The sequence below is a fragment of the Dasypus novemcinctus genome, chromosome 8 (assembly GCF_030445035.2).
Source record: "Dasypus novemcinctus isolate mDasNov1 chromosome 8, mDasNov1.1.hap2, whole genome shotgun sequence".
Classification (NCBI taxonomy): domain Eukaryota; kingdom Metazoa; phylum Chordata; class Mammalia; order Cingulata; family Dasypodidae; genus Dasypus; species Dasypus novemcinctus.
Window position 1 is genome coordinate 40,357,645 of NC_080680.1, and position 27,585 is coordinate 40,385,229.

Consider the following 27,585-nt stretch of genomic DNA (forward strand, 5'->3'; position numbering starts at 1 on the left):
ATATTTTTTAAATTTTGAATTCAAAATAATTTAAACATTTGTTTTACTGGATATTAGGCCCATTTCTTTCTTTTTTTCCCTTCTATTTTAAATAGTGCTAAGATTACTATCTTTGGTCTTAAATCCTGAACCTTTTCTAAAGTCAGCAGCGCCACCTCCTGGATATAAGTGAACATGGCAGGAGCAATACCTGAATCCAACCATGTATCATGACCATTAAGGTCTTTGTAGAACAAGCCACCATCATCTCTCACAGGGATTATTGCAAAAGCCTCCTAACTGGTCCCCTGTTTCCTACCTGGTCAAAATGAACTCATTAACATGGGGGAGTCAGGTGACAAGCTTGGTCCTGCTCAAACCCTGCAAATGAGCCCTATCACACAAAGACTGGCAATTAGGCCTTGTGTGATCTGGACCCTGGGTACCTCTCTGATCTCATATGCTATCAACTATTCTCTAGCTCACTCAATTCCAGCCACACTGTTCCTTCAACACACCACCAAGAACACTCCTGCCTCAGAGCCTGCCCTTACCCTTGCTGTGCTCTGTCCCATATCCATGTGACTAACTCATTTCATTCACATCTCTGCTGAAATGTCACCTCAACAGAGGGGACCTCCTGAGCTCTTCCTTTAATATAGCACAGCAGGACCTAACCTGGTCACTCTGTCTAAAATAGCAACTCCCATGTCTACACATTCTTTGATATGCCTTCCTTCAAGAGGTGTACTTTAATTCCTCTCCCTGCTGCATGTGGGCTGGACTCTGTGACTTGCTTCTAATAAAAAGAAAAGATGGCATGTCAGTTCCAAGGCAGGTTATAAAAAGACTGCAATTTCTGTCTTGTGTGTACTTTCTGTTTCTCTCTTTCTTAGATCACTTGCTCTGGGGGAAGTGGGCTGCCATGTTTTGAGAAGGGCCATGGAGAGATCTACATGAAGAGGAATTTAAGTCTCCAGTCAACAGTCAATGAGAATCTTGAGTTTTACCAACAGCCCCATGAGTGAGCTTGGAAGCAAATTCCTTAGCCCCAGCCAAGCCATGAGATGATGGCAGCCCCAACCAACAACTTGGCTGCAGAGAATCATCCAACTAAACTGCTCTCTGATTCCTGAACCTCAGAGTCTATGGCATGGCATATATTTGTTGTCTGGGGATAATTTGTTCTATAGTAATAGAAGTCATCATGCTTTGTCCAATTCCCGCAATGAGTAATCCTACACTAAGTAGTATTTGCCCTTCCTGGTGTCTTTCTGTAATACAATCCCCTGAACTAGCCATGTGCAGAAGATGGGAGGATCATTGAACCCAGTCCTTCCTGGGCACCAACAATGTGATATGTGTGGTGAAAAGAATATAGGCTTTGGGGTTGCACTGGGATGGATTTAAGCTCCTTTACCAGTTATGCAATCTAAAGTTAGTTGTTTAACCTTTAAGAATCTCTACTGACTCAATTAAAAAGTGGTAATAGTAAAACAATTGGCCTTATGGCTAAGGCTACTGAGAGAACTTCTGTGCAATGCTTAGGACAAGACACGCATTACAATCACATTCATTCTCTTCCCAATTCTTTTTTGAAGGAAAAAAAAGAATTTTTTTCTTGCTACTCATAGTACCAGGATCTGCCCTTATTACTGCCCATCTCAAAAATGCCAAGCACTTAAATAAACTCAAGAGTAAATTCCCAAGCCTTATTCTTGGATTGAGGTGGATTTACTGTAAAGCTAGGGAAATTAAAGTGTCATAGCTCCTCACTTGCTTGGGCTCCTTTCAAGGCCCTAAACCTAATTTTGTAATCATAATTTTATACTTTCTTCCTCAAGAGATGTTCCTAATGATAATGAAAAACTACAACACTTTATGGGATGCATTTAAATCAGTGACCAGATGAAAATCCATTACACTAAATACTTTTATCAATAAAAATAAAAGAGCAATAATTAAATGAATTAAATTTCCAGTTCAATAAAACTATAAAAAGAGTAAAATAAACCAAAAGAAAACATAAAGAAATAAATAATACAAAAGAAGAAATTAATGAGATTGAATAGAGAAACAGTAAATCTAATTAATAAATCTAAATAGAAGAAAATGTAAATATACAAGATAAAAACTGACAAGGGGAAAATAACTTTTGGAACAGAAGAAATTTTTAAATTATGAAACCATTTTATAGATTTATATGCAAATAAATTAGTAAAACTAAGTTCAATGGATGTTTTTCTAGGGAAATACAGATTACCAAAAGTGACCCCCAATAGTGTTAGAAAGCTTAAACAGACCAATTTCCAAAGAATAAGTAGATACATTAAGTAACTGTCCTACCCAAAAGCACCAGACTCTGAATTTTTCATAAGAAACTCTACCTACTGAAAAGGAAAGAAAACTTCCTAATTCCTTTTATGAAAGACACATGGCATTAATACCTAAACCAAATAAAGACAGTATAAAGAAATATACAGACCAACATCATTCGTTAATATCAATGCAAAGTATCTAAATAAAACATTATCAAAGGTAACCTAACATTATGTTAAGAAAATAATACACCATGACTAAATGGGATTTATTCAGGAATGCAAGGCTTAGAAATCCATTCATCTCATATTCCATATATTAATAAATTTAAGGAAAAAAGTAAATGGTTATCTCTATAAATGCTGAGAAAGTCTTTCACAAAATTCAACCACCATTCATGAAAAAAAAAACCTCTCAAGAACACAGCCACTGAGATATACAATCTCAACATGATAATATATATATACATCTTAGTCCTAAAGCTAATTTAATGGGACAAGACCAGAGGTATTTCTACTAATATCTGGAACAAGGCATGAATGTTCACTATCTCTACTAGCCAACACTGTACTAGAGATATTAGTCAATGCAATTAGACAAGAGAAATCAAGTTGAGTAATAGAACTGGTAAAGAATTGTGAAAATTACTGAGGATTAATGGAACTAAATTAATAAGACAGATCTGGAGGGGCTTCCAATAGATATTAGTCATTACTACTCTTTTTAAGTGATAAGTCTGTTGCATGCAGTCTTCTGATAGAAAGCAGAAGACATAAACTTAAGGTCCAAAAATCTAACATTTGCAGGTTGTGTGATCTGAAACAAATCAGTTTACTTCTCTGGACCTTGGGCTTCTCATTTACCAAATGAGGAGGTAGGCCTTAGTCCCTGACACCTCTGACATTATGGTTTATGACTGCTGAAAACTGGTTTGCCTCCACCAAGCAGACACAGGGGCAGTGGGGTGGGGGAGGTTGTGTAGAGCTCACTACCAGAGCAGAACACTGCCAATAGTTCTCCTTGCTTGAAATTCTTTCCAGCCTAATCTACCTCGCACCCCTACCATGAAATGCTCCTTTTGGAGCAGAATTCACACACACAGTCTAAAAGATGCCAGAAAAACCTTTACAGACCTGAGTCCTACAGCCACTTTGTAAGAGAGGACAATTCATCCTGAATCTTGGCCCCAGATCCTTTTTTCAAAAGAAAAAGTTAACTTTTAATTTTGAATTAAAAACTTGCATGACAGTTTAAAAAATAATATGGACCCCATACAGAGAACTCCATCATACCCACACCCCACCCACAGATACCCAGATCCACCAATTTTAACATTTTGCCACATTTGCCATATCTATCATCTTTTTTTTTAAAGGTTTATTTATTTATTCCACTCCCCCCCCACACTCTGCTCTCTGTGTGCATTCACTGTGCATTCTTCTGTGTCTACTTGTATTCTCATTAGGCAACCCTGGGAACCAATCCTGGGACCTTCTGGAGTGGGATAGAAATGATCATTCTCTTGCACCACCTCAGTTCCCTGATCTGCTGTCTCTTATTATCTCTTCTCTGTGTCTCTTTTTGTTGTGTCATCTTGCTGCGCCAGCACTCCGCGTGAGCCAGCTCACCACACAGGCCAGCTCACCTTCACCAGAAGTCCTTAGGCATCAAACCCAGATCCTCCCATATGGTAGATGGCAGCCCAATTGCTTGAGCACATCCACTTCCCTCTGTTATCTTCTGAACATTTGACAGCAGGTTGTACACATTATACTCCTTAAGCATATAATACTTCCATGGACATTTCCTATGAACAAGGATATTCTCTTATGTAATCACCTTAAGTGCAGTAATGAAGTTCAAGAAATTTAACATTGATAAAAGATTACATTCTATATTCCATTTTTTTCTTATGTCCTAGTAATGTCCTTTTGAGCCTTTCTCCTCCATTCTTTTTTTTTTCCCCCTCCATTCTTAGACCCGACCAGTATCATGTATTGCATTTGCCATTATCTCCTTAGTGTACCTTTCTTTTTTTTCTTTCTTTTTTTAAGATTAATCACATTCACAATGACACAGCACCCTCACCACCATCCATAACTAGAACTTTCCCTTCAACCAAAACAGAAACCTCACACTCCTTTTGCATTAACTCCCCACTGCCCTTGCCCCCCATCCCTGGTAATCTGTGCTTTACTTTAGGTCTTTGTAAATTTGCATATTCTCTGATATTTTCTTTGTCATGGGACTAAAATTTAACATCCTAAATCTCAAACAAACTCATTTGCTTTAATGTCATTTAACTATAAAGTATACACATGCTATATTCCTCTATTCCTCTGCCCCCCCATTTATGTAGTTCTTGTCACCAATTACATGTTTATATGAGTCCAAAACCACTGATTTATCATTACATGTTGTACCTTTGCCTTTTAGATCTTGTACAAAGTAAAAACTGGAGTTACAAACCAAAAATACAATAATATTGATATTTATATTTATTCGTGTAATTTTCTTTACTGAGATCTTTATTTCTTCAAGTGGCCTTAGTCATTGTCTAGTGTCCTTTCCTGTCAGCCTGCAGAACTCTCTATCGTATTCTTGTAGGGCTGGTCTAGTGATGATGACCTCCCTCGGCTTTTGTTCATCTGGGGATGTCATAAACATTCCCTCATTTTTGAAAGACAGTTTTGCCAGATTCAGAATTCTTAGTTGGCAATGTTTTGCTTTTAACACTTTAAATCTGTATTCCCACTGCCTTCTTGCCTCCATGGTTTCTGATGAGAAATTGGTACTTAATCTTATTGATACATCATTTCTCTCTTGTAGCTTTCAGAGTTTTCCTTTATCTTTGGCATTTGACAGTTTGATTATAACATGGCATGGGTCTATGTGGAGTTGGTTGAGCATCATGGATAAGTATAATCATGTCTTTTGTTAAATTTGATGATTTTTCAGGCATTATTTCTTTGAATATTCTCTCTGCTCCTTTCTCTCTCTTCTCCTTTTGCAATTCCCATAATGCGTATATTGGTATGCCTGATGGGTCAATAAAGCTCTGTTCACTTTTCTTCATTCTTTCTTCTTTCTGCTCCTCAGACTAGATGATTTCATCTCTTGATAGTCTCTTCATATTCATCTATCAGTATCCTGATTTCCTTTAATTCTTTGTCCATGTTTTCCTTTAGCTCTGAGTATATTTAGAACCTTTTTTTAAAAAGTATTTGTCTAGAATGCCCCATGTCTGATCCTCCTCAGTGATGATTTCTAATTCTTTAATCTCTTCCTTTGCCTAGATGATTGTTTGCTGTTTCTTTGTATGTGGTATGTGTTGTAATCTTCTGTTGAATCCTGGACGCTTTTATGTTTTAATGTATTGTTGCTGCAATTTAGACTCTGAATCATGTGTTCTTTAAACTTGTATCCAGGTAGTGTTGTAACAGAGCTTTCCTTGAATGCCAGGAACTAAGGACAACAACATACCCACACACACACAAACACCTTACCCATTCTCTGCAGATTCACTTGTACAAGTGCTCTCTTTCGGGGCTTATCCATACAATGAGTTTAGGGACTAAATCCAGGCCAAAGTACAGGGGCCTCCCTGGTCCTTTCTAAGCATACATCTTGTCTTGAGTATGCATGCAGCCCTTTAAATTCCCCCCATGTATAGGGATATGAATATCCCCTTTTCCCTAGGAAATAGCATCCTCACAGTCTCAGGCACAACACTCCATGCCCTACAGCCAGCAATCCCTTGCCCCAGGCCGCATAATCTGACTGGTCTCCCACAGTGTTCTGTAGGAGAGCAGTGTGAACTGCCTTCTACAGACAAGGCAAGTTCTGGGTGGTGAGTTCCTAAGGCCAGACATACAGACATACATATTCCCCATACAGGCACAAGGGTTACTCTGCTCCCTCTGGAACTGGACCAGGAATCTACACTGAGCCGATTCTGTACTGAGCAGGTGAGGGATAGGGCTGGGGCTAATCAGAGTACCATGAGATCCTACCACATTTTTTATGTCCAGTTTATACTGCACCCTCACTCCCATGTGGGTCAATAAACAGAGTGCTCATGAGAGACATTCTCAGCACTTATGAATATGAGGTGCTCAGGAAGAAGGAACGGACTTCTTTTCCAGAAACCTGGGTCAAAGACCAGCTCTTCTGCTAGCCTTACCTGAAGAAACCCTAAACACTGTCTCAGCACTAATTCTTCAGAGTTCAACTTGAAAACATGCAATCATAACTCTTCACTGAAATTCAATTAGAAAGCAACATCTCAACTGGGCAGATGTGCTCCAGGGAAGAGCAAAACAGAAGTCATGAGAAAGAGAGTAAAGATGGAAAAGGAAAAGACACTGAAACAACAGGCAAAAAGCCAGAGCAGACAGAATCAGAAAACATAGGCCAAAATGTAAAACACCAAGTGGTGTCAATAGTCCAGACCAGTGTTCTGCCTTCTCAATTCATTCTGAAAAATTAGCTTGGGGATAGGGGTGGGGAGAGAGGAGCAAGAAGCACAGTGTTTGGTGACAAAAATAGAAAGAGTTGAGTGAGGAGATTGGCAACTGAAAAGATGGCATCCTAATCAGTATGAAGTGAACAGGGCCATGACCGGTAGCATGGGAGGCCCCCAGGAACCCTGTGAGGCACCAACTACATAGCTATGTGTTTCTAACTAAGAATCCAACTCCCAATGTGTCTTCCATCTGTCCTACGTCTGCAGTGGCATCTCCAGCTCAGACCATAAGCAAAAGTGAGTGTATCCCAACTCATCTATTTCTTCAGGAGTAAGTTCAGCAAATAAGTTCACCTTGAGGTTCAGGGCACTGGGCAGGACTCTGGCCTCTAGGTAGCTGATGAGCCCCCTCAGGGCCTGCAGAAAATGGCTGGCCAGCATATACAGAAACCAGTCAGTCTCCTCCTGGGCCCAGTGGAGGATGGCAGTGGTGAGTGGGCTGGCAGTGAGATGGCCCCAGGTCAGAGTGGACCTGCAATTCTGGTATTGAGGATCTTGAGGACTAAAGATGGGCAGCCTGAATCGTCCTGGTCCAAAGCCAGCAGGTGTACCATCTTGGCAGGATGCAGGCTCAGCTACCATAGGTTGTCATCATACTGGGCTAGCTGGTATGGTCTGGCCCCCATGTCAGTATTACTAAGGGTCACTGATGGCAGAAGTCAATGATGAGATGTTTCTTATGCTCATACTACATTTCCTGAGTCAGACCTTCCAGTGGTGGTGCTAGTCAGATTATACAGTCCAAGAGGGGCCCTATGGCCAGCCAGTTGATGGAACCAGACACTACCTTCTCAAATATGTCTGCCACTGTCTTTGGGGAGAGATAGCCCCTTACAACACAGCTGTCCCAGTAACTGCTACTACAAGGAAAGTATTCTGGGCTCTCAAAAAGAACCAGGAAGAAGCCAGGCACATTCATGATGGTATCCTCTCTGGGGAGAGATGACCACAGGTTCTGTTTCAGCACAAGGGGCACAATAAGTTGGATACGATCGACTGTCACCACCAGCAGATCATCATAGAAGCTGCCACTCAGGTACATGTCCTGAAGTGGTATGTCAGGTAACTTTGCCCACCGGAAGTCCCAAAGCTTGGCACATATGTCCACAGCAGCTTGCTTGGCCCAACCCTGTCCAGTTCCAGTATTAAGAAAGAAGTTTTTCCTGCAGGGACATGGTGAGTCATGACTTCAAGTCTACCTGGCCCTTCCTAGCCAATGGCTTGGGCCAGGTGAGCAGAATGTACCTATGTACTCACAAGTAAATGGACTCCCAAGAAGTACTCCAAGGAGTCTATGGGAAGTATCTATAGGGACCAGCTGAGACCTGTCTTCATGTCCTCTTTCAGAAGCTGAGGGGAGTTCATCTAGTTTGTCTCCTCCTAGCTCCTTTTTCCTGAATGGTTCAGGCTGGTGGAGCTGGTAGGGGCACTGACTGCCCTTTCATACATCCACTTAACTGCCGGTGTGGTAATACCCAGCATGGCCACTCTGCCCCTCCCCCCCCCCGAACCAGGCAGGTATTGGTGAGCACAAAATCAATGACTGTGCCAATCCCACTGCAATCTTTCTTGCCTTTGCACTCATCAGCGCCTGCCATTGCTCACCTGAGACTTCTTAATGCATCTGTGATGTAGAGTGGGAGAGAGCAGGATTGTCTACAGAAGACACCTTTGTCCTCTTCCCCTTGGAATCAGGGTGGGAAGGAAAAAGACTGGATCCTAAACAATATCCCCCACTTTGCTATGGGGGGTGACCAGGCCCTTCTCCAGCTGCCTTTCCCAGACCTCAGGATCCTCTAGCTTCTGATTTTTCAGGAACTTATAGCCGATGAGATAACTACCATTTTAAAGTAATCTTTTATTTATTTTTAATTTGGTGCTTGCCCTATTACTGTAGTCCTTTAATTGTTTTTCTGAAGTGTTGAGAGAGGTTTCTCTGCCAATTCTTGCTGGTTATTCAAAACTTCTATGGGGGAAAAGGCCTGAAGTGTCTCACTCCACCATCGGGAGCCTGGACCAGCTCTTTTGTTGAGGTAAAACAAAAAGAATCCTGTCAGCTGTTCAACTAAAAAGACTTTTCCTATTGGGATAGTGACAACCCTGGGGAGAGGAACACACTGTGGCGAGAATTCCCACTCTGAAAAGGAAGTGCTCTTCAGATTCCCAAGATGGCCAAACATCTCTGCCAGAAGTCCAGATCTGCAAAGCTTCACCCTGGGGCATCCATGCAAAAGGCCTGTTTCACAACCAGGGATGAGGGATCCCTTCAAACCAAGGAATAAATGAGACCCAGGCCCGGTGATCTCCCAGCTCTGCCTCTCCCTTGGGGCCTGGGAGCAATTCAGCAGCCACCAAAGTAAATGTACCTTTGCATTTATTGTTTATTTATTGTCCATCCCTCTCCATGCTCAGCATTCTCTCCTCAGCACCTGGACAATGGCCTGGTGCTCTGTAGCTAAATAAATACTTATTGAATGAATGAGAGAATGAATGCTCCTACAGTGAGAAAAAGTGAAAATATGTGGCTATCCTTGGACCAGACTTGGCTTCCCTTGCATGGGCCCTGCAGAGGTTGCCAGCGCCCAGGGAGCCACCAAATAAACAAACAAAGAGCCTTTGCTGGGGCCTTCTCCCTTGTCCCCTTCATCTGCTCGTCTGCATCCCAGGTTGCCTTTGGGGAGGTTGAGATGTGCTCCTTTCTTATGCTCCCTGAATTTTTCTCCTGCCTAGAGGCCTGGCAGTGGCTGACTCTTTCCACCAGCAGTTTTTCCTTATCCTGAGGGAATGGCCAAAGCTGAAGACCTTTGAGGTGGGGTTCTCTAAGTGGGAGCTTCAGCTCACAGGCAGCCTCAGAGATGCAGGCACAGAGAGAAGGGCCCTGTCCATCCCTGCTCCTCCTGGTCCCTTCATCAGTCCCCAGAGCTTAGTGCACAGGATGGGAAACTCAGTCTAGCTTGGGAACCCAGGCTGGCATACTCAAAGTGTGGGCTATAGCCCAGACCAAGAGTTGTTTGTACTCAGAAAGCATTTTGATATATTAACTTGATACAAGTACTTTTATGACTGTGAATCTAATCATTAGAATAGGGATTTCTCTTTTGCATATCTTTTTTTTATTATCATTCTTTTTTTTTTTTTAAGATTTATTTATTTATTTCTCTCCCCTTCCCCCCACCCATTGTCTGTTCTCTGTGTCTGTTTGCTGTGTCTTCTTTGTCTGCTTCTGTTGTTGTCAGCAGCACAGGGATCTGTGTTTCTTTTTGTTGCGTCGTCTTGGTGTGTCAGCTCTCCGTGTGTGTGGCACCATTCCTGGGCAGGCTGCACTTTCTTTCACACTGGGCAGCTCTCCTTACGGGGCACACTCCTTGCGCATGGGGCTCCCCTATGCAGGGGACACCCCTGCATGGCATGGCACTCCTTGCACGCATCAGCACTGCACATGGGCCAGCTCCACACGGGTCAAGGAGGCCCAGGGTTTGAACCGCAGACCTCCCATGTGGTAGACGGACGCCCTAACCACTGGGCCAAGTCCGCCACCTCATTATTTCATTTTTCTGACACATCAGTATTATACAAAAGTTTTTGGTCCATGATGGACTGGGGGGGGGCGGGGAATTGGTCCTTCATCCTAAAGAGTTTGAGAAGCTCTGAACTGAACCAGGAGCCATAAGTGCTGGTCTTCGGCAGTGCTCTGCTACTGGCTCCAAGACTCAGTTTCCTCATCTGCAAACTGAGGGGGTTAGAGTGACTAGACCTAGCCAGTTGGGTTGCTCAGCAAATGTTTGGTTCTTCTGGCAAACATGGGCAGCCTCAGGCATTTAGGGGCCATATGACGCCCCAAAATCTTGCCATCAGTTGGCAAGTTGCAAGGAAAGCATGTCTTCTAACAATTCTGTCAGTCATACACAAACACTCATTGCAAGTCTGCACAAAATAGTTTTGTAAGCTTGGGAAAGTCCAGTTCTCTGTCCTCAGACACTTAGACATGCAGCTGCTTGAAAGGCTGAGGCAGAGGCCACAATATCCTGAAGGAGCAGTCCTTGTCCTGCACCCACCTGGGAGTGTCCTGATGTGGTCATCAGATTCTTAGACCTCTTTGGTGCACAGGCAACTATGACTGTGCAAGCCTCTTTCTGACCAGTGATATACTTGAGCATCACTTATTTCATCAGTGAAAATGTATTTTAAACATACCTCAGGTGCATTAATTACTCCCTGGTTTAATTTTTTTCTTCTTTTTCAAATTTTATTGTGATTATGTATAAAAACCTAAAATTTCCTATTTTAATGATTTTAAGTGTACGGTTCAGTGGCATTATTTATATTTACCATGTTGTGCTATTATCTCCATCATCCATTACCAAAACTTTTTCATCATCCAAAACAGAGATTCTGCCCTTAAGCAATAACTCCCCATTCTTCCTTCCCCTGTCCCTGGTAACCTCTAATCTACTCCCTGTCTCTATGAATTTGTTTATTCTAGGTATTTCGTATAAGTGGAGTCATACAATAGCTGTCCTTTTGTGTCTAGATTTTACTTATCATAATGTTTTCAAGGCTCATCCACATAGTAGAATTATCAGAACTTCATTCCTTCATTCCTTTTTATAGCTCAAGAATATTCCACTGTATGAGCGTGTCACATTTTGTTTACCCATTCATCTGTGGAGGTACACTTGGGTTGCTTCTACCTTTTAGCCATTGTAAATACAGCTGCTATGAACGTTGGTATAGGAATATCTGTCTGAGTCCTTTTTTCAATTCTTTGGGGTATATAGCTTGGAGTGGAGTTGGCTGGGTCACAGGGTAACTGTATTTTAACTTTCTGAAGAATCACCAAACGATTTTCCACGACAACTGCACCATTTTACATTCCCACCCCTAGTGTAATTTTGATAACCATATGAGAAATGCTTAGTCCCCACCTCAGGACTATGGACTCCTGAGTACTTCAGGAGGTACTTGAAATGCAAAAAAAAAATGCCCTCTCAGTATACATTAAGTTAATGTATGCACATGTTATCACACTGTTAATGCTTAAGTATTTTAAAGTTCAGACAAACTAGTTGGGAGGTGAGTCACCACCTGAGGTCAATATACTATAATACTTTAATAGTCCTTGAAGTTTGAGAAAGAAACATGACAGAATTCAGGTTTCTGATTTTGTCAACACCTTCAGATCCTGAAATTCCCCAGGCTGCAGGCTCCATTCTATGAAGCTGGGACAGGTCCCCACTCCCTTCTGACATGCATCTCAGGGATGCCTACAGCCTCCATGCCTCCCTCTTCTCGGACGGCTCGGTCTGCTTCCCCCAGGATGGGTGCCAGAGACTGTCCACAAGTCGGGGCTCCCCACCTCTGCCCTGAGCCTTCAGGGTATGGAATGAACCTGCCACCCCTCAGACAGGGGCATGGTGCTTAAGGCTGATGTCTTCTCTCCCTCAAGCTGGGTGGGGGGCTGGGATATCGTCTCCAGCCTGCGCGGGCCTTCTAGGGAGAGGGCGAGCTGCTGAGGCGCGAGCCTGGTAACGAGCCGGAGGCCCGGCCAGCTGGGACTCAGACAACTTCACAGAAACACCACAGCAAACCGCTTCTGCGCGGGAGGGCGGGTCAGGCAGTGGTTTCTGGGGAAACTGCTTGCGTGAGAACGGCAGCGCTACCACTTACCTTCCGAGTGACCTTGAGGAAGTTCAGGAACCTCGTCTTCCTCACTTGTAAACTTAGGTGGTAAGAGCTGCGCCTCAGGGGCCGCAGGGACCAAGTGAGGGGACACGGAGGAGAGCCTCAGCGCAGCCCGCGGCGCACGCGGCGCGCGCGCGCACGCACGCACGCTGCCTACTGGGTAACCTCTACGCACGTCCACTCCTGCCTGGATCTAAGCTATTCTGCAGGCAGGACCCGGATCCCCTTAAAATGTAAATTCAGCCTGTCCCTCCTCTGTGGACAAGTCATCGGTGTCCTGCTGTAAGCTTGAAGTCAGCCCTTGAGGCTCCTGCCCACCTCTCTTCGTTACTCTCGGGGTTGGCGGCCAGAGAGCACTGGTCCCTGCAGTGGCTTTGCCCTCTGCCTGGAACCTCATAGTGGGACTCTCCAAGTCATGTCCTCAAAGAAGCCCTCTCTAACCATCCCCTTCCTTTTTTTCTTAAATTTTGTCATTTTAACCATTTTAAAGTATACAATTCAGTGGCATTAATTACATTCACAATGTTTTGCTATCGTCACCAACATCCATTACCAAAACTTTTCCTTCACTCCAAACCAACCCTCTTTATCCATTAAGCAATTAATTCCCCATTCCTCCCCACCTGCCACCCCAGTCCCTGGTACCCTCTAATCTAACTTCTGTCTCTATGAATTTGCTTATTCTAGATATATAAGTAGAATCATAAAATCCGTCCTTTTTGTGTCTTGCTTATTTCAATTAGCATGTTTTCAAGATTCATCCATATTTTAGGGTGTATCTGAACTTTCTTCCTTTATTCAGCTGGATGATATTCCATTTTATGAATTTAATACGTTTTGTTTATCCATTCCTCTGTGGATAGATACTTGGGTTGTTTCCACCTTTTGACTATTGTAACACTATTATAAACATGGTGTATAAATGGACTTGGAGTGTAAACTACAACATAAACTATTATCCATGCTGTGTAGCAATGCTCCAAAATGTACTCATCAAATGCAATGAATGTACCACACTAATGAAAGAAGTTGTCAGTGTGGGAGGAGTGGGGGGTGTGGGGTATATGGGAACCTCTCATATTTTTTAATGTAACATTGTTTGTGACTTATGTTTTTTTTAAAAAAAAGATTTTTAAAAAGGAAAAAAAATAAACGTGTGTACAAGTATATGTTTGAGTCCATTTTTAATTCTTTGGGGTGTATACTTAGAAGTGGAATTGCTGGTTCATAGGGTTAATTCTAGGTTCAACTTCCTGAGGAACCACCAAACTGTTTTCCACAGCAGCTGCACCATTTCACATTGCTACCAGCTAGGCAAGAGGGTTCCAATTTCTCTGCATTCTCACCAACACTTGTTATTTTCCATTATTTTAATAATAGCCTTCCAGTGAGTATGAAGTGGCACCCCCTTCCTTCTCCATACTAATCTCCAATTTATAATTACCTTATTGACTGACTGTTCATGGACCCCATTAGAACAGCAGTTCATGAAGCCATTCAGCTGAAGCATTATTGTCTACAGGGTTGGGTACCTTGGAGATTAAACTAATTTTGTGGGCCTGGCCAGGAAACTGACCACCACTGCTCCAAGTTGCAAACTGCACATAAGGTAAGGCCTAGCTGCCTAAGCATATACAAATGTTGCACACTTGAGCCCAGAGGTCCAAAGTAAACATGTTTTATTCTCAGTTCTGCCTTAGCTGTCTCTAAATTTTGCAAGCAATAATAAATTGAATCAACAATAGTTCTCTTCCTAAATGTCTTTCTTTAAAATCTGCTGCTTACCAAGTTTCCTGTTTTTCCTAAAGAGAGTATAATTTGAGGGTGATCTAAAATGAGGCTTGACTATTTCAACCACATTGGGGATAATCATTCTGTTTCCGTGCCAACTCTCTTTCATGGAGCAGAGAAAGGCCACAGGCAGCTATAAATAGCAGCCCAACAGATTTGTCCTTCCAATGAGGGAAAGGACTCAGCAAGAAAGACAAACATGAGGGCTGAGGTGGGCAAAGACTCATAAGCCCAGTTTCTGCCCTCACCAGGGCACATGGCCCTTAGGAATGCAGAGACACCTGGCAGGAGGCATCCCTGCCTTCACAGCCTCCATTGCAGTGCATCCAAAAAATCAAGTGGGTCTGGAAGAATCTCCTCATTCACCCTTGAATGCCTTCAGTCAGCAAAAATGGGAGCCAAAAAGTGGGAACAAACATTCTCAGAAGTGCCAAGTTTTTGAGGAGTTCCCTTTGGAGGACCCCAACTCCCAGCCATGAAACTGCACAGAAGGGGACCCTTCCCCTTGGAGCGGCCTTCCAGGGCCATCTTTCTTTCTCCCTGCTCCTCAGGCTCGTGCAGAACCCTGGCCCTGCAGGTTCACAGCACAGTCTCTCGGATGACACCGATAAGGCTGTGTGGCCGTTCAGCCTCGGCTCGCCGGGGTCTCCTCTCAGCTCTCGGCCTCCCCGGCAAGGCAAAGGTACTCAGGTCTCCACAGCTCCGCAGGTGCAGCAGGCCAGGCTGTCTTCGGGAGGGCAGCATGGGGGCCCGGGAAGTGCTGGGCTGCAAGGGGGCCATTATCTTTAGGAGAATAAGGAGGAGGGAAGAGGTTAAGCATCATGAGATGTGGTCCTTAGACCCTTATATCTGTCTGTGTGTCTTAATGTTTAGTTGCTTTGGGAAAGAAAAAAAGGTGTTTTCCCAAAGTGGAACCCATTTGAAATTCCAGAGATAATTTCACCTCTTTTCTAAAGTTCCTAAGAATAGTTGGGTTGGGAAAAAGCAAAAAGGCTTCATTGCTGCAGAATTCCCCAAACTTTTTATTGTTGCAATCTTAGGAATTCCAGACTAAATTGACTTATCTATTGAAATTTCCTGCTTTATATTTAGTATTTTTTTCTAATCCCTTAGTTCCATTTTCCCTGTGGTCTAAGCCAGAGATTCTCACTGCATATTTTCAGTGGACCTTGTCAGAAACATGGATTCCCAGCTTCCATCTACAGCAATTCTGACAGTGAGTCTAGACCGGAGTTCCAGCATCTGTAGTTTTGAAGAGAACCCCGGGTGATTCTGACGCATTTGAAGATTTAAGAACCGCTAGTCTGGGATTGTGATTAGGTAATGAGCTGATAAAATAACAACCAAAAACCAAGATACAGCTAACTGACCTAACTGAACATAGACACAGGAGCACCGACTGTCCTCTCCTTTAGAATGCAAACATGAGGGTCTATGGTTCCTGTGCCGCTTCACATGAGTAATAAGATTGCTCTTCCCTTCCCTTGGAACCCTGAGGGCCTGGGAAAGAACTGGCTTCTGGATTCTGTAACAAGAGGCCAGAAGATGGAAAAGGAAAACAGAAAGGAAAGTGAGAAGGGGTTTCTTTAATCGCCTTAAAACTTTACAGAGGAGCCTAAAACTAGTAATTGCCATGAAACTCAGCCCCTTTCAACTCAAGATTTATTTGCTGGGCACAGCATCAGGCAGTGTCCATGTGCCATTGTTTACCCATGTCTACAACACCCACCCCCCACACCCGCAGTGATGGAGTAAACACCTAGAGAAAGTGCAGGTGTGATATATTTATTAAATAATACACAGTATCGTGTGGACTTAGTAAAGGGTCCGGGTTTTCACCTGACTGGCAAAGGGGTCTGTGGAATAAAAAAGGTTAAGAACCTCTGGTCTAACTCCTACCAATTTACCTTGCCAAACATTTCACAGGAATGTGAAGAGCTCCTAGAATCTTGCCAACATTCATGTATGTCATCATTTTCAAAGGGCTCAAAAAAACATCCCCTCTCAAGGGAAACTTTCAGTCTAGGAAAACCAATATTTTTGCTGCATGGGCTCCACACCATCTGTATCTCTTATTTTTATTCCTAATTTGCACCCTTCTTTTTCCTGGCATGCCTCCACATCCATAATAATTTCTCTTTCCTTGGGCCAAGAAGGCTACAGGGAAGACAGTGAATCTGAGAGGCAAGCTTCCTGCTTTTTTCTCTGTCCTCCAACCGCTTTCTCTTGACAGCATGATCGTGAACTTAATCTGCCTTGCACAGGAAATCGGAGAAGCTGCAAAAGCCCCTATGGAAATGAGTTATCTGATGCATGACCCATATTAATAATAAAATTACCTGTTCTAGGAAACTGGCGCTTGTGATAGCTTCCTCCATGTGCTCCTCATCAGATTTCAGAACAGATTTAATGTTCTCTACGAGTTCGTGGATGTCCGGGGCCATACTGCAGGAGGACTGCTCCAGGAACCTTGCCACCAGCAGTTTGGTGTCGATGTAAGATTTGTAATCTATTAAAGACCGTGGCCTGGAACGCAGAGCTCTCGGTCTCAAACCTCTCCTCAAAGTCACTGCAGCCAGCTCCAGTCTTCCTTCAGTCTGAGTCGCAGCTTCACAGCTAAGCACGGGGGGAGCTGTAGACAGAGACCACCAGCAGTTACCCCGCGGCCCAGCCCCTCTGAACACACGCCTCTGCCTGAAACAGCACAGGCCACTAAGCTCAGCCTGGAAAGCATCTGACAAATGCCAACAGCCATGCACATCTTGCCCTTCATGTTGCAGAAGGAAAAGGAAAAAACAGAAACATGAAATAAGCTGACTTCCTGAAGTGTAGGTCCAATGGGACATGTCTTAAAACATTTTATTGTGTCATGTAAAACACGACCCCTAAGGGAAAGACAGATGACAGAGAAGAGCATCCAAAAGGCAAACTCCACAGAGCAACAATTTCATGGGGCAACAACAACTCGACAGGGGTGGATGGGACAAGCAGACAGAACATGGTTGACCAGTGAGAGAATGTTCAAAGCAGGGAGGATGAAGGAGCCACTTTAGGGGAGCAAAGGACTGAAGAGAGACAAGACTTGTGATGAAAATAATGCTCCATTCACTCTGACCGTACCTTTGTGCTAAACATCCTCAAGGGCACGGTACTGACTTATATTATCGATGCTCACGCCATGGCTGTGAGGTAGATCTATGCCTGACTATTACAGAAAGAGAAATTTAGGTGTAGAAAAATCAACTGTCATTCTGAAAGTCAACGAGAACCTGGGAAATCCACCTCTCTAACTCCGCAGGTCCCGAGTCCCACGGCTACCTCCGGCGGCAGGTGGGTAAGGACCAGCAGAACGTCACAGCACTGGGCAGTGGCTGAAGTGAATCCCAGGCCTGTCCTCCAAGTGTCCATTAACCAGCCAGCAGCCTTCAGTGTGCAGAGCACTGGTGGCTCCAGTCTGTAAAACCTGATTGGCAGGAATTTAAATATTCAAGAAGAGAGGAAACAGGGGATGAGAGAAAAGGTGAAAGAAGGGGAGCACTCCTTTTTCTCTGGAGAAAGGCAGGCATGAGGAGCTCTAAACCAGGGCTAGAGACCATCCTCCCAAGCAGGCTGCCATGTGCATGTTGCAGAGAATCAGTCTTCTGGAAACATTCGCTAAAGATACCAGGTGTGAGGGCAGAGCCAGGAACGACACTTGAAGGCAACCTGGTCCCTTCCACAGCAGAGGGTTCAAACAGGTAAACACATGTCGTCCTCGCCCCTGGAGCACTGAAGAATGGGACAGGGTTCTGGAGAGTTCTCCCAAGGCTGCACAGAGACCTAAGTTCCCCCTGAAGCTGGCAGGTGGCCGGCTTGAGTCTTCCACATGCTAGACAGGGTAGAAGAGACTGGCGTTGAAGTGGGTCTTGGGAATCTGAGAGGCCTGGCTGATGAGCCTGCTGGGGTGGCAGAGGCGCTATGCAGTCCCGGGTGGTGGAGTCCCCACAGAAGCCACTGTAGAGACAAGAGGAGTTTTCTCTCTGGATCTCACACAGTCTAGAGCTACAGCAAACGATATGTGCTGTCAGAGGAATGAACCAAACTGCAGGGACATGAGACTAGGACCCAGGAGAGAGGAGGATTAGAGGGTTTGCAAAGTTGTATCTGGACAGGACTTTAGGAGAGCACAAGCCAGCTGCTAGAATAATTCACAAAGAGAAGCCCATGCTGCTGGGATTACATAAGATTTGTATATTCTCCCTTTATTTCCTCTGTAAGCTTACAATTTTCTATAATAAAGAGATGTGTAGATGATGTTTCAGGTATTCATATATTCAGAAAAATCCCAAATTATTCAGATACAAACAAATTCAAAATTCAGAGGGCTAGAGATGGAGTATGTAAGCATGTGTGTTTATTTTTATCCAAAGTTCTTAAAATTAGGCCAGAATTAAATAATTCAATCTACTCATACATAGTAAAAAGATAAATAATTACAGAAGAGGGGATAAAAACATATATTCCTTTGACTTTTTCCTTCAAAGCTGTGTGCATCTAGGAAGCCAAACTAGGTTTGTATCATTTTCTTTGTATAGGACCTAGCACAGTATCATGTGCAACCGAATACTTTTGATGCCAATGATTAAAAAAAAAAAAAACCCAACAGGAAAAAGCTACCTGCCTTAAATGACATGGCAGTTGTATATTCCCAGTGTTTTTGTGCAGTATCTCATTTTCCTAAGACCTTCCAGGACCTCTTAACCTCCGTCAAGATACCTCTTAAAATGTGGGGCCTTGGGTTGGCCAGGGTCACTTTCACCTGCACCTTTAGGGAAATAAGCAGAGTGCTCTGCAAAGAGCATTGGAGATGACATCACCTCTGTCTGTGGAATGATGGAGCACAGGGTCACTCTTCGATCTTGTCCTCAGGGGCTGGAAGGCTCTGTGGCTCCTTGCAGGATGCACCAGGTTTGAGTTGGGAGGTGACATGGATGTGCTTTCTTCTCCAGGTGTGTTAGGAATATCTGTACCTGATATTTTTGAAAAAGAGGAGAAACAAACTATCAGCAGCTGCAGCTGTCTCAACATTGGGCAGGAAACACCTGTGAGGCCAAGCTGGCCAGGGTAATAGAGTTAGCAAAGAATGCTTTAGTTCCTGGCCCAATACATGTTTATTCAGCAGCACTATTGGAAAACTTGCCTCTCCAAACCACCCCTCCATACCTAAACCAACAGAACACTTTAGAACCAAGAGCAAACTAAGAGACCATGCCAAAATGCCAGTTTTTTCTAAAGGTGCTCTGAATCTTCTCCGATGAAGCATTCTGGTACAGGGCTAAAAAGCTCCCAGCCGCTTATCAAGTTTCTGACAATTCAGGATGAGCTTTGGTAGGTGGAAGGTAATAGCTGCACAGGAGATGTGGCTGCCCTGTGGGCTGCACATTAACTCTGGTAGAGCAGGTATTGACACAGATGCTGATAGGCAGAGAAGCTCCCACTGAGCCTAAAGAGTGAGTGGCCACTAACTGAGTCATTACAACCACTCTGAGGTTGGATCACTTCTGTTCAGGAAAATAAAATCATGTCCTTTGTAAGCTTGAGTTGTGAGTGGGAACCTTTTTTTTTTTTTAAGTAAGAATTACAACATACTTAGGAAACCGAACACTGTTTTATAATCCTATTTAAGATGGAAGGTGAACAGAAGAAAAGGAACCCATTCCAAGTGGTACTGCTAAAAAATTACCTCCATCTAAAATAGCTCAAAGGTGATCCATTATTTATTACCATTTGCAATTTTGTCTTGGTGGACAATTTCTGGGTCATTTAAAACCTCCCCAAAAAGAGCTGTAATAATGCTCCCTTAAAGGACAGAGATAAATGTAAACTGACTCTAATATTTAATGTAAGACTGAAACTAAGAATTCACTAGATGTTAAGACAACATGACCTGGGCTTTAGGTTATAAATTATGCAGTTCGATCTCACAGAAAATGATCCTTTAATAAATGAAACTTATTTTTCCTTCCAACAGAGTCCATATTATTTTGACAAAAGAAAGAAAATCTCAAATTGAGAAACACAGGAATGCCAAATTCAACTCTGTAATATATTTCATGGGCTCCCATTAATAGCATGATATTCATAAAAGATTTTTTCTCTGTTCACATATTATCTCCCACTCATAAACCTTAATAGTTGATAGTAGCATCCCAAGTATCCACCAGTAGAGGAATGGATGATTAAAATGTGGTGTATGGAAAGTGGATTTGGCTCAACGGATAGAGAGCATCCACCTACCACATGGGAGGTCCAGGGTTCAAACCCAGGGCCTCCTGACCCATATGATGAGCTGATGCGCGTAAGGTGTGCCATGCCACGCAGGGGTGTCCCGCGCGTAGGGGAGCCCTACACGCAAGGAGTGCGCCCTGTAAGGAGAGCCTCCCACTGCGAAAAAAGTGCAGCCTGCCCAGGAATGGCGCAGCACACAAGGAGAGCTGATGCAGCAAGATGATGCAACAAGAGAGACACAGATTCCATGTGCTGCTGAAAAGAATAGAAGTGGACACAAAAGAACACACAGCAAATGGACACAGAGAGCAGAAACTGGGGGGGGGGGGGGGGAGGGCAGGGAAAGGAAGAGAAATAACTAAAAAAAGAAATGTACTGTATGTGTGTGCATGTGTATGAAATAGAAAATTATTCAGTCATAGAAAGGAATGAAGTTCTGATACACACTACAGCATGTATAAACCTTAAAAACATCATGTTGAGTGAAACAAGCCAGACACAGAAGGGCGAACATTGTATGAGTCCATTTGAATACAAATTCATAGAGATGGAAAGTAGACTATAGGTTACCAGAGGGAATGGGGAGTTATTGCATGATGGGTACAAAATTTCTGTTTGGGGTGATAGAAAAGTTTTGGTAATAGATGGTGGTGATGGTAGCACAACATTGTGAATGTAATTAACTCCACTGATTTGTATATTTGAAAAGTGGTTAAAACAGGAAAAAATTATTTTTGTAAAAGGTTCAAAAATATAGTTATTAGTTTTGCACCTGGAAAGGATGTAGCTTGCATTATTGCTCCAGGAATATCTTATCTCCAACAAAGTATTATACAGATTGTGTTATTATATTTTAATCTTCTGAAAAGATGGACCAACAATCCCCATGTGTTTGTGTACTGGTAACATTCGTATCACCTTGAGTGACTTGTGCATAGATGGGTTCCGATGGGCTCTCAACAGCTTCTGAGCCTTCTGGCATTCGGAACGACGATCCCTGCATCACAGGGAAAACAAAACTGTTTTGTCCACATTCAACTCAACCCTCACCTCCACTCCCGTCACATCCTTAAAAAGAGAACTACGCGGCACCGCTCTCCCACTGTCATCAGTGAGGGGCCGCTCGTCCTACTTGCAGTCAGCGCGCCCGGGGGGTCTGTGGACAGTACCTGCTCGGGGCCCGGCTGGCTCACCACGGCCTCATACGGAGGGGGCGGGTCCAGGGGACAGAACACCTCCACGCCTTTGAATCGGGCTCCGTAGATGTGCGGGAGAGGAATGACGTCAGCACCAACCATCCTAGGAAAAGCGCCGGCCGTCAGGGTTTGAATGCTACTGAAACATCCTTCAGTTATGAAATACTGACATTTACTGTCGCCTCATTGTAGTGGCCGCTGGGTGCCGGCCTTTCCCACTGTGGGGAAACCACCTGCCCCCTCCACACCCGTCTCCCAGCCAGGAGAGGAAGATTCCAAGCTGCTCGTCTGCGGAGTGCCCAGAGTTCCTTAGGCAAATGATACTGTATAAACACAATGCCATCATTCCCTTCCAATTCACTAGTCAAAAAGCAAATAATCCAGAGACAGAGAGCTGACAAGTGTTTGCCAGGGGCTGAGGGGTAGGGAGGGAAAGGCGAGTGAGTGCTACCGGGTACAGGGGTGATGAAACTGTTTTGGAAATAGTGGTGATGGTTGCACAAAATTTTGAATGTGCTAAATGCCACTGACATATACACTTTAAAATGGTTTATTTGTGTTACGTGAATTTATCTTCAAATAAAAACTAAACAGAACTAGGGGTTCAGGAAAACTTTACTTCTTTCATTAGTAAGTGACAAAAGTTTCTCGTCTGGGTTTCCCTAATGTCAAACTTATGGTAGAAACTCACTACTTGTTAAGTAAATATTTGAAAGAATGAAGGCTTTTCAAAATATATTTTTATTAGAGAGGTGGTAGACTTACAAAACAATCGTGATAATGTGCAGAATTCCCATACAACACCCCTCCACCAACACCTTACGCTGTTGTGGAACATTTGTTACAGATTATGAATCATTTTTTTAAAGGGGGGGAAAAAGCAAAGCTCAGAGACAAAGCAGCACACTGCAGAAAGAATCAAGGAATGACTTTTCCTAACACTGTTCATTCAACAAACATTTACTGAGTATTTGCTCCAAGCTAGACTGTGTGTGTGAGGAGCTGGGATTTGATACTTGCAAAAAGAACAGGGCCTGTTAAGGGTAATGCTAGAGGTAAAAATATATAAATAAAGATCGGTGTTGATTTCTCCTGTGCTTGATATAATAAACTCAGTCAATTGGCAAAATGATTCGCATTGCCTTGTAAATAAACAATGCCAACAAAGCTATAACAAACTCAAGATTTCAGTAAATAAGGTACGCATAAAGGTGCTCACATTTGGCAGAAACAATGTGCATATAAGGAAACTGAACTTCAGAAGACAAATTTATCTTTTTAATTAAAATAGTGGCTATTTTCTTATCTAAGCTAATTTCTCCCTTGAGCCTTTTTTTCTCCCGAATTCTGTTGGTTTTCACTATTTCAACTGTGTTCTTCCTCATTCTCCCTTCCTTTGACATTTCCACCCTCTCCCTTTAAGTGGCAATAAATAGTTTAGGACTGAAATATCCTTCAGTTATTAAATATTTACATTTGCTATATTTACCAATGAAAGTGTTTATGTTCCCTACACTTAATATTTTAAAATTTATTGAGTTAACGATTTTCTTTCCCAACTGCCTTCCTCCCAACTCAAATAAAACTAGAAGCTTTTTTTGTAAATGGTTCTTGGATAACTGTTTTATTGCCCTTCCAGTGAGGAACCATTAATAGCAAAACAAAAAAGATTGTGTGCCAGTGTTCATAGAATTCCACAAAAAAAGAGTCTTGAGAGCAAAGGGCCTAAATCTTAAAATAATAATTATAAAATACATGAGAAGGCCAGAAAATCTGTACTCGGGCTATGGGAGTACTGGATAATGAATCAAAACAGATAACAGCAAAAGTTTAATAGCTTGTAAAATACACAAACAAAAAAAAAACCGGTTAGGTTGACAAAATTATAGATTCTGGAGTCAACTGCACGTAGGGGGGAAGGTATTTTCTGGATTTATAGTTGTTTCACTTTATTTCCTTTTGCATATTTACAAAAATGGCAATTGGTGGAATTAAAAGGTTGGAAAAGATGTAATGTTCTTTCTTCCTAACACTAAACCTTCTGGAATTCTGGAATTTAAAAGAATGTAATATGCAGCCTAAATGAAAAAAAAATAGGCACGCTTTCCCTCTTTTTCCTTTAAAAGAGTCCATTCAGAAACAAGACACTGTCTGGTAGAGCTGAAAGGGGAGAAGGTAATGAGCTGACACCTAAAGCAGGGTTGCTTAGAGGCTTCGCACATGAAAACCTCAAGCATCCAGGCTGATCAGAGGCTCTGGCAGGAAGGATGACTGCTGTGCTTGCCCTGGGTTCTTCCTGGAGTCCCTCCTGGGGTGGCTGGGAGGTGTCCTGGCAAAGTTATCATGAAAGAGATATTCTCCCCTTAGTGCAGGACTGGCCTTGAGTCTTACTGCAACTCCCCTATCCAGCCAAGCTCTTTTAAGAACTACGGGCACTGAAGCCAGACCCTTCCCTGGCCTAACTAAAGACTCTGTCCTGACCAATCAACAGGGCCTAGAGACTCCTCTCCAGAGGGCCCTCTTGAGTCCTTCATTAGCACAACCTCCTGAGCCACCCTCCTGGCACTTACAAATCCTTGGCTTTCCAAACTCTCAACCCAGCCAACTCTGCTTGCATTTCTTTACTGCTGTGTCCCCTGCCTGGAAAATTAACACGCCCAGCTTTGTTTGCTTCTGCTAGCCCTGGCTGACTTCGTTTTACACTCCTAACTCAGCGGTCACCTGCGTGTTCATAAAGAAGACGGGAATTGCCTAGGACCAAGAGGTCAGAGAAACAGCTTCCATTTTAGATCCTAAACTACTGCAGAATCTTTTAAAGATGAAACACTGGGCAGGGAGGGGAGTACTTTATCTAAATTCACTGCAAAATGAATGGCTTTTCTGGTGGATATTATAATACCATATAAGCCTCATTCTGGTGGAAATGCTGCTAGAGGCAATGCAGAAGGAAAGTTTCTTTTCTATGAAGCAGCTTCCCCTTATTTACCTCATTCTGGGAAAATGAGGCTTTGTGGTGGCAAAGGGTCTGCATCTCTTCGCAGGTTTTTCTTTCTTTTCCTGATCCCTATGGCTCTCAACCCTAGCAGCAGAGTAGAATCAACTGAGGAGGTTGTAGGTTGTGTTGGTTTTTTGTTTGTTTTTTTGAGGTACTGGGGCCAGGGATTGAACCCAGGACCTCATAGGTGGAAAGGTGGCGCTCAACCACTGAGCCACATTGGCTCCCTGAGTTGCTTCTTTCTGTTTTTGTTTTTCTTGCATTCCAGCATTTACGTCCTTAATAAAAATGTATCCAAGTTGGTTTTTTCATTTTTGTTTGCTTTTTCTGTTTTTAGGAAGGCATCAGGAACTGAACCCAGAACCTCCTATGTGGGAAGCAAATGCTTAACTGTTTGAGCCACATCCACTCCCTGAGGGGAGTTTTTTCTTTTTTATTGTATTTTTTTGAAGATACATAGATCACAAAAAATGTTACATTAAAAAACACAAGAGGTTCCCACATACCCTACACACCCCCACACCCCACTCTTCCCACATCAACAACCTCTTTCATCACTGTGGCACATTCATTGCATTTGGTGAATACATTTCGGAGCACTGCTGCACTGCATGGATTATAGTTTACATTGTAGTTTACACTCTCCCCAGTACATTCAGTGGGTTATGGCAGGATATATAATGTCCAGCATCTGTTCGTGCAATATCATTTAGGACAACTCCAAGTCCCGAAAATGCCCCCATATCACACCTCTTCTTCCCTCTCCCTGCCCTCAGCAACTACCATGGCCACTTTCTCCAGATCAGTGCTACAGTTTCTTCCATTACTAGTCACAATAGTTCTATAGTAGAATACCAGTAAGTCCACTCTAATCCATATTTTATTCTTCCATCCTGTGTACCCTGGGATAGCGATGTCCAGGGGAGTTTTTAAAACTATGCCTGACCCAGGCCCTACCTCTTGAAATTCTAATTTAATTTTTCTTGGTGGGGCCCAGGTATCTGTTTTCAATGCATCCAGATGATTTCAAAGGGCAGCCAGGTTTGCGTACCACGGCAAAAGGAAATAGATTATGGTGGCTTCAATTAAAACACTGTTAGATGAGAGAAAGTTGATCAGATTTTAATGAGAATGATTGTCTTTAGAAAACTGCTGCCTGGTAAGATAGGGGTAAGATTAAGAGACAAATGTTTTCTTAGAGCAGGACACATATGAAGAATGTTTTAAACTGTGCAACTAACATCAGTAGAACACTGAGAAATTGGAATGATAAATGATTTTACTAACCATCTTGATTTGCTTGAACTTTCATTTTATCCAGGGAATTATATAAAGAAGATACAGAGGTTAACTGAAGCAGGCTGACATACCAACAATCCTTTGTGCTGCTGATAAAAACCCCTTCACCAGCCTGGGAGAAAGAATTGTAACAAAGAACGTAAGCTGACACCAGCTAGGTCTGCTGAGCTTCACCAAATGGCCAGCATCACCAAATGGCCACAACCTAACATCACCATGCTGGTTGCTAATTCATCAACTGGGTGGGCCTCAAGAACACCCTGCCCAAACAGCCCTTCCATATGGCCCCTGTAGTAACCATAAATCATGTCCCCTTTATCCTTCCCCATCCCCACACACACACTTTTCCCTCCTTTCAAGCAGCCATATAAGCTGCTCCCTCAGCTCATCCCTTCCAGCAGAAACCTCTTTTGGTGCTGCTCCTGCATTAACGCAACTTTAGTTCAATAAACTTGCTCTGACCTCCTTTTTTAAGTCTGTTTATTTTATTTTCAGCACAACAACACGGTCTGAGCTTCTATTTTTAAAAAGTTTTTTATGTTAATTATCTTTTAAAAATCCCCTCGCCAGCCAGGTAACAACACAGATGAATTTGCAAACAGGCTCAGAGATGGTGAGAGATCCACCCAGGGTGTCCCCTTTTAAGGGACTCTTTTCAGGTTCATCACAAGGTCTCCAGGAAACCTTCCCTGGTTCATGCTCATGACCACTGAAGATGAATAGAAAACTGATCATGCAAATTGTGTTCTGCTTTAATGCTGCAAACAGACCTTGAGAATTCACCCAAGGGTGTTGCTGCAGCTAATATGCCCATGACACAAGAATGAGCCTCCTCCCTCTCCTGGAAAAGCTGTGCCCTTTTACTGGGCACATGCTGGTGGGACTGCTGCCTGTGGGGTGGGGACACAGGTTGCGGCAGCGCCCCCACCACCATCAGCTCAGCACCGAGTCAGCCCTGAGCATGGACAGGCTCCGCTTGAGTTTGGGTTTTGAAATTCTTCAGGAAAGGAGATGTGAGGAATTTTCCCTCATCTCTAAGAAATGCCTGTGTCAACCAGGCTCTAACCCCCTCAGTCTTCAGTTTCTTAACAAAGGTAACATCCTCATAGTAAAAACTAGGTCCATATTCATGAAAATGGTTGGAGACTCCTTTTTTATTCCTGGCTCAGGCCAATTTCTGAGAATGGGGGACTCCCTGCAGCAATGGGCATGGGGTACACAGCCCCCTCCCTGGACTTACAAATCGATTTGCAAAGCAAATAACCCATTTATGGACAGAAGTCTAGATTGCAATCAGACTTCTCTTCATGACAGTAACTTGAGAAGCCCTTTCTCAAGGAGATTCCAATGCATAACGTGGTTGTATTTATAGAAATTAAATAAATAAGCCTCCTCTGAGAGGTCATAACGCCTTACAGGAAATGGGGACCTTCTATTGTGTGAAAATCTCTGAAAATAACTGGTTATGGAAGTATTAACAAAAAATACTCATTAATATGCTTGCCTGCCTGCTTACCAGAAAGAAAACATCC

At 43.2% G+C, this 27,585-nt stretch overlaps 2 protein-coding genes and 1 pseudogene across 7 annotated transcripts in view; 1 reads left to right on the forward strand and 2 right to left on the reverse strand.

Moving 5' to 3' along the window:
- The window catches only part of APBA1 (amyloid beta precursor protein binding family A member 1), a 266,960-nt gene extending 264,031 nt beyond the window's left edge, over window positions 1-2,929 (forward strand). For all 5 annotated transcript variants that reach the window (XM_071216689.1, XM_071216690.1, XM_058301690.2 and 2 more), the window contains one exon: window positions 876-2,929. In XM_071216689.1, coding sequence (XP_071072790.1) covers window positions 876-1,007 — 132 coding nt within the window. In that variant the 3' untranslated portion in view covers window positions 1,008-2,929. The remainder of the gene's footprint in view (window positions 1-875) is intronic.
- Window positions 2,930-7,018: 4,089 nt separating this feature from the next.
- On the reverse strand, window positions 7,019-12,902 carry LOC101432665 (mitochondrial dynamics protein MID51 pseudogene; annotated as a pseudogene).
- A 1,265-nt stretch (window positions 12,903-14,167) lies between these two features.
- The window catches only part of ENTREP1 (endosomal transmembrane epsin interactor 1), an 86,319-nt gene continuing 72,901 nt past the window's right edge, over window positions 14,168-27,585 (reverse strand). For both annotated transcript variants that reach the window (XM_004454757.4, XM_004454756.3), the window contains 5 exons: window positions 21,733-21,862; window positions 21,482-21,560; window positions 19,153-19,305; window positions 16,636-16,928; window positions 14,168-15,079 (listed from right to left, as the gene is read on the reverse strand). In XM_004454757.4, coding sequence (XP_004454814.2) covers window positions 14,876-15,079; window positions 16,636-16,928; window positions 19,153-19,305; window positions 21,482-21,560; window positions 21,733-21,862 — 859 coding nt within the window. In that variant the 3' untranslated portion in view covers window positions 14,168-14,875. The remainder of the gene's footprint in view (window positions 15,080-16,635; window positions 16,929-19,152; window positions 19,306-21,481; window positions 21,561-21,732; window positions 21,863-27,585) is intronic.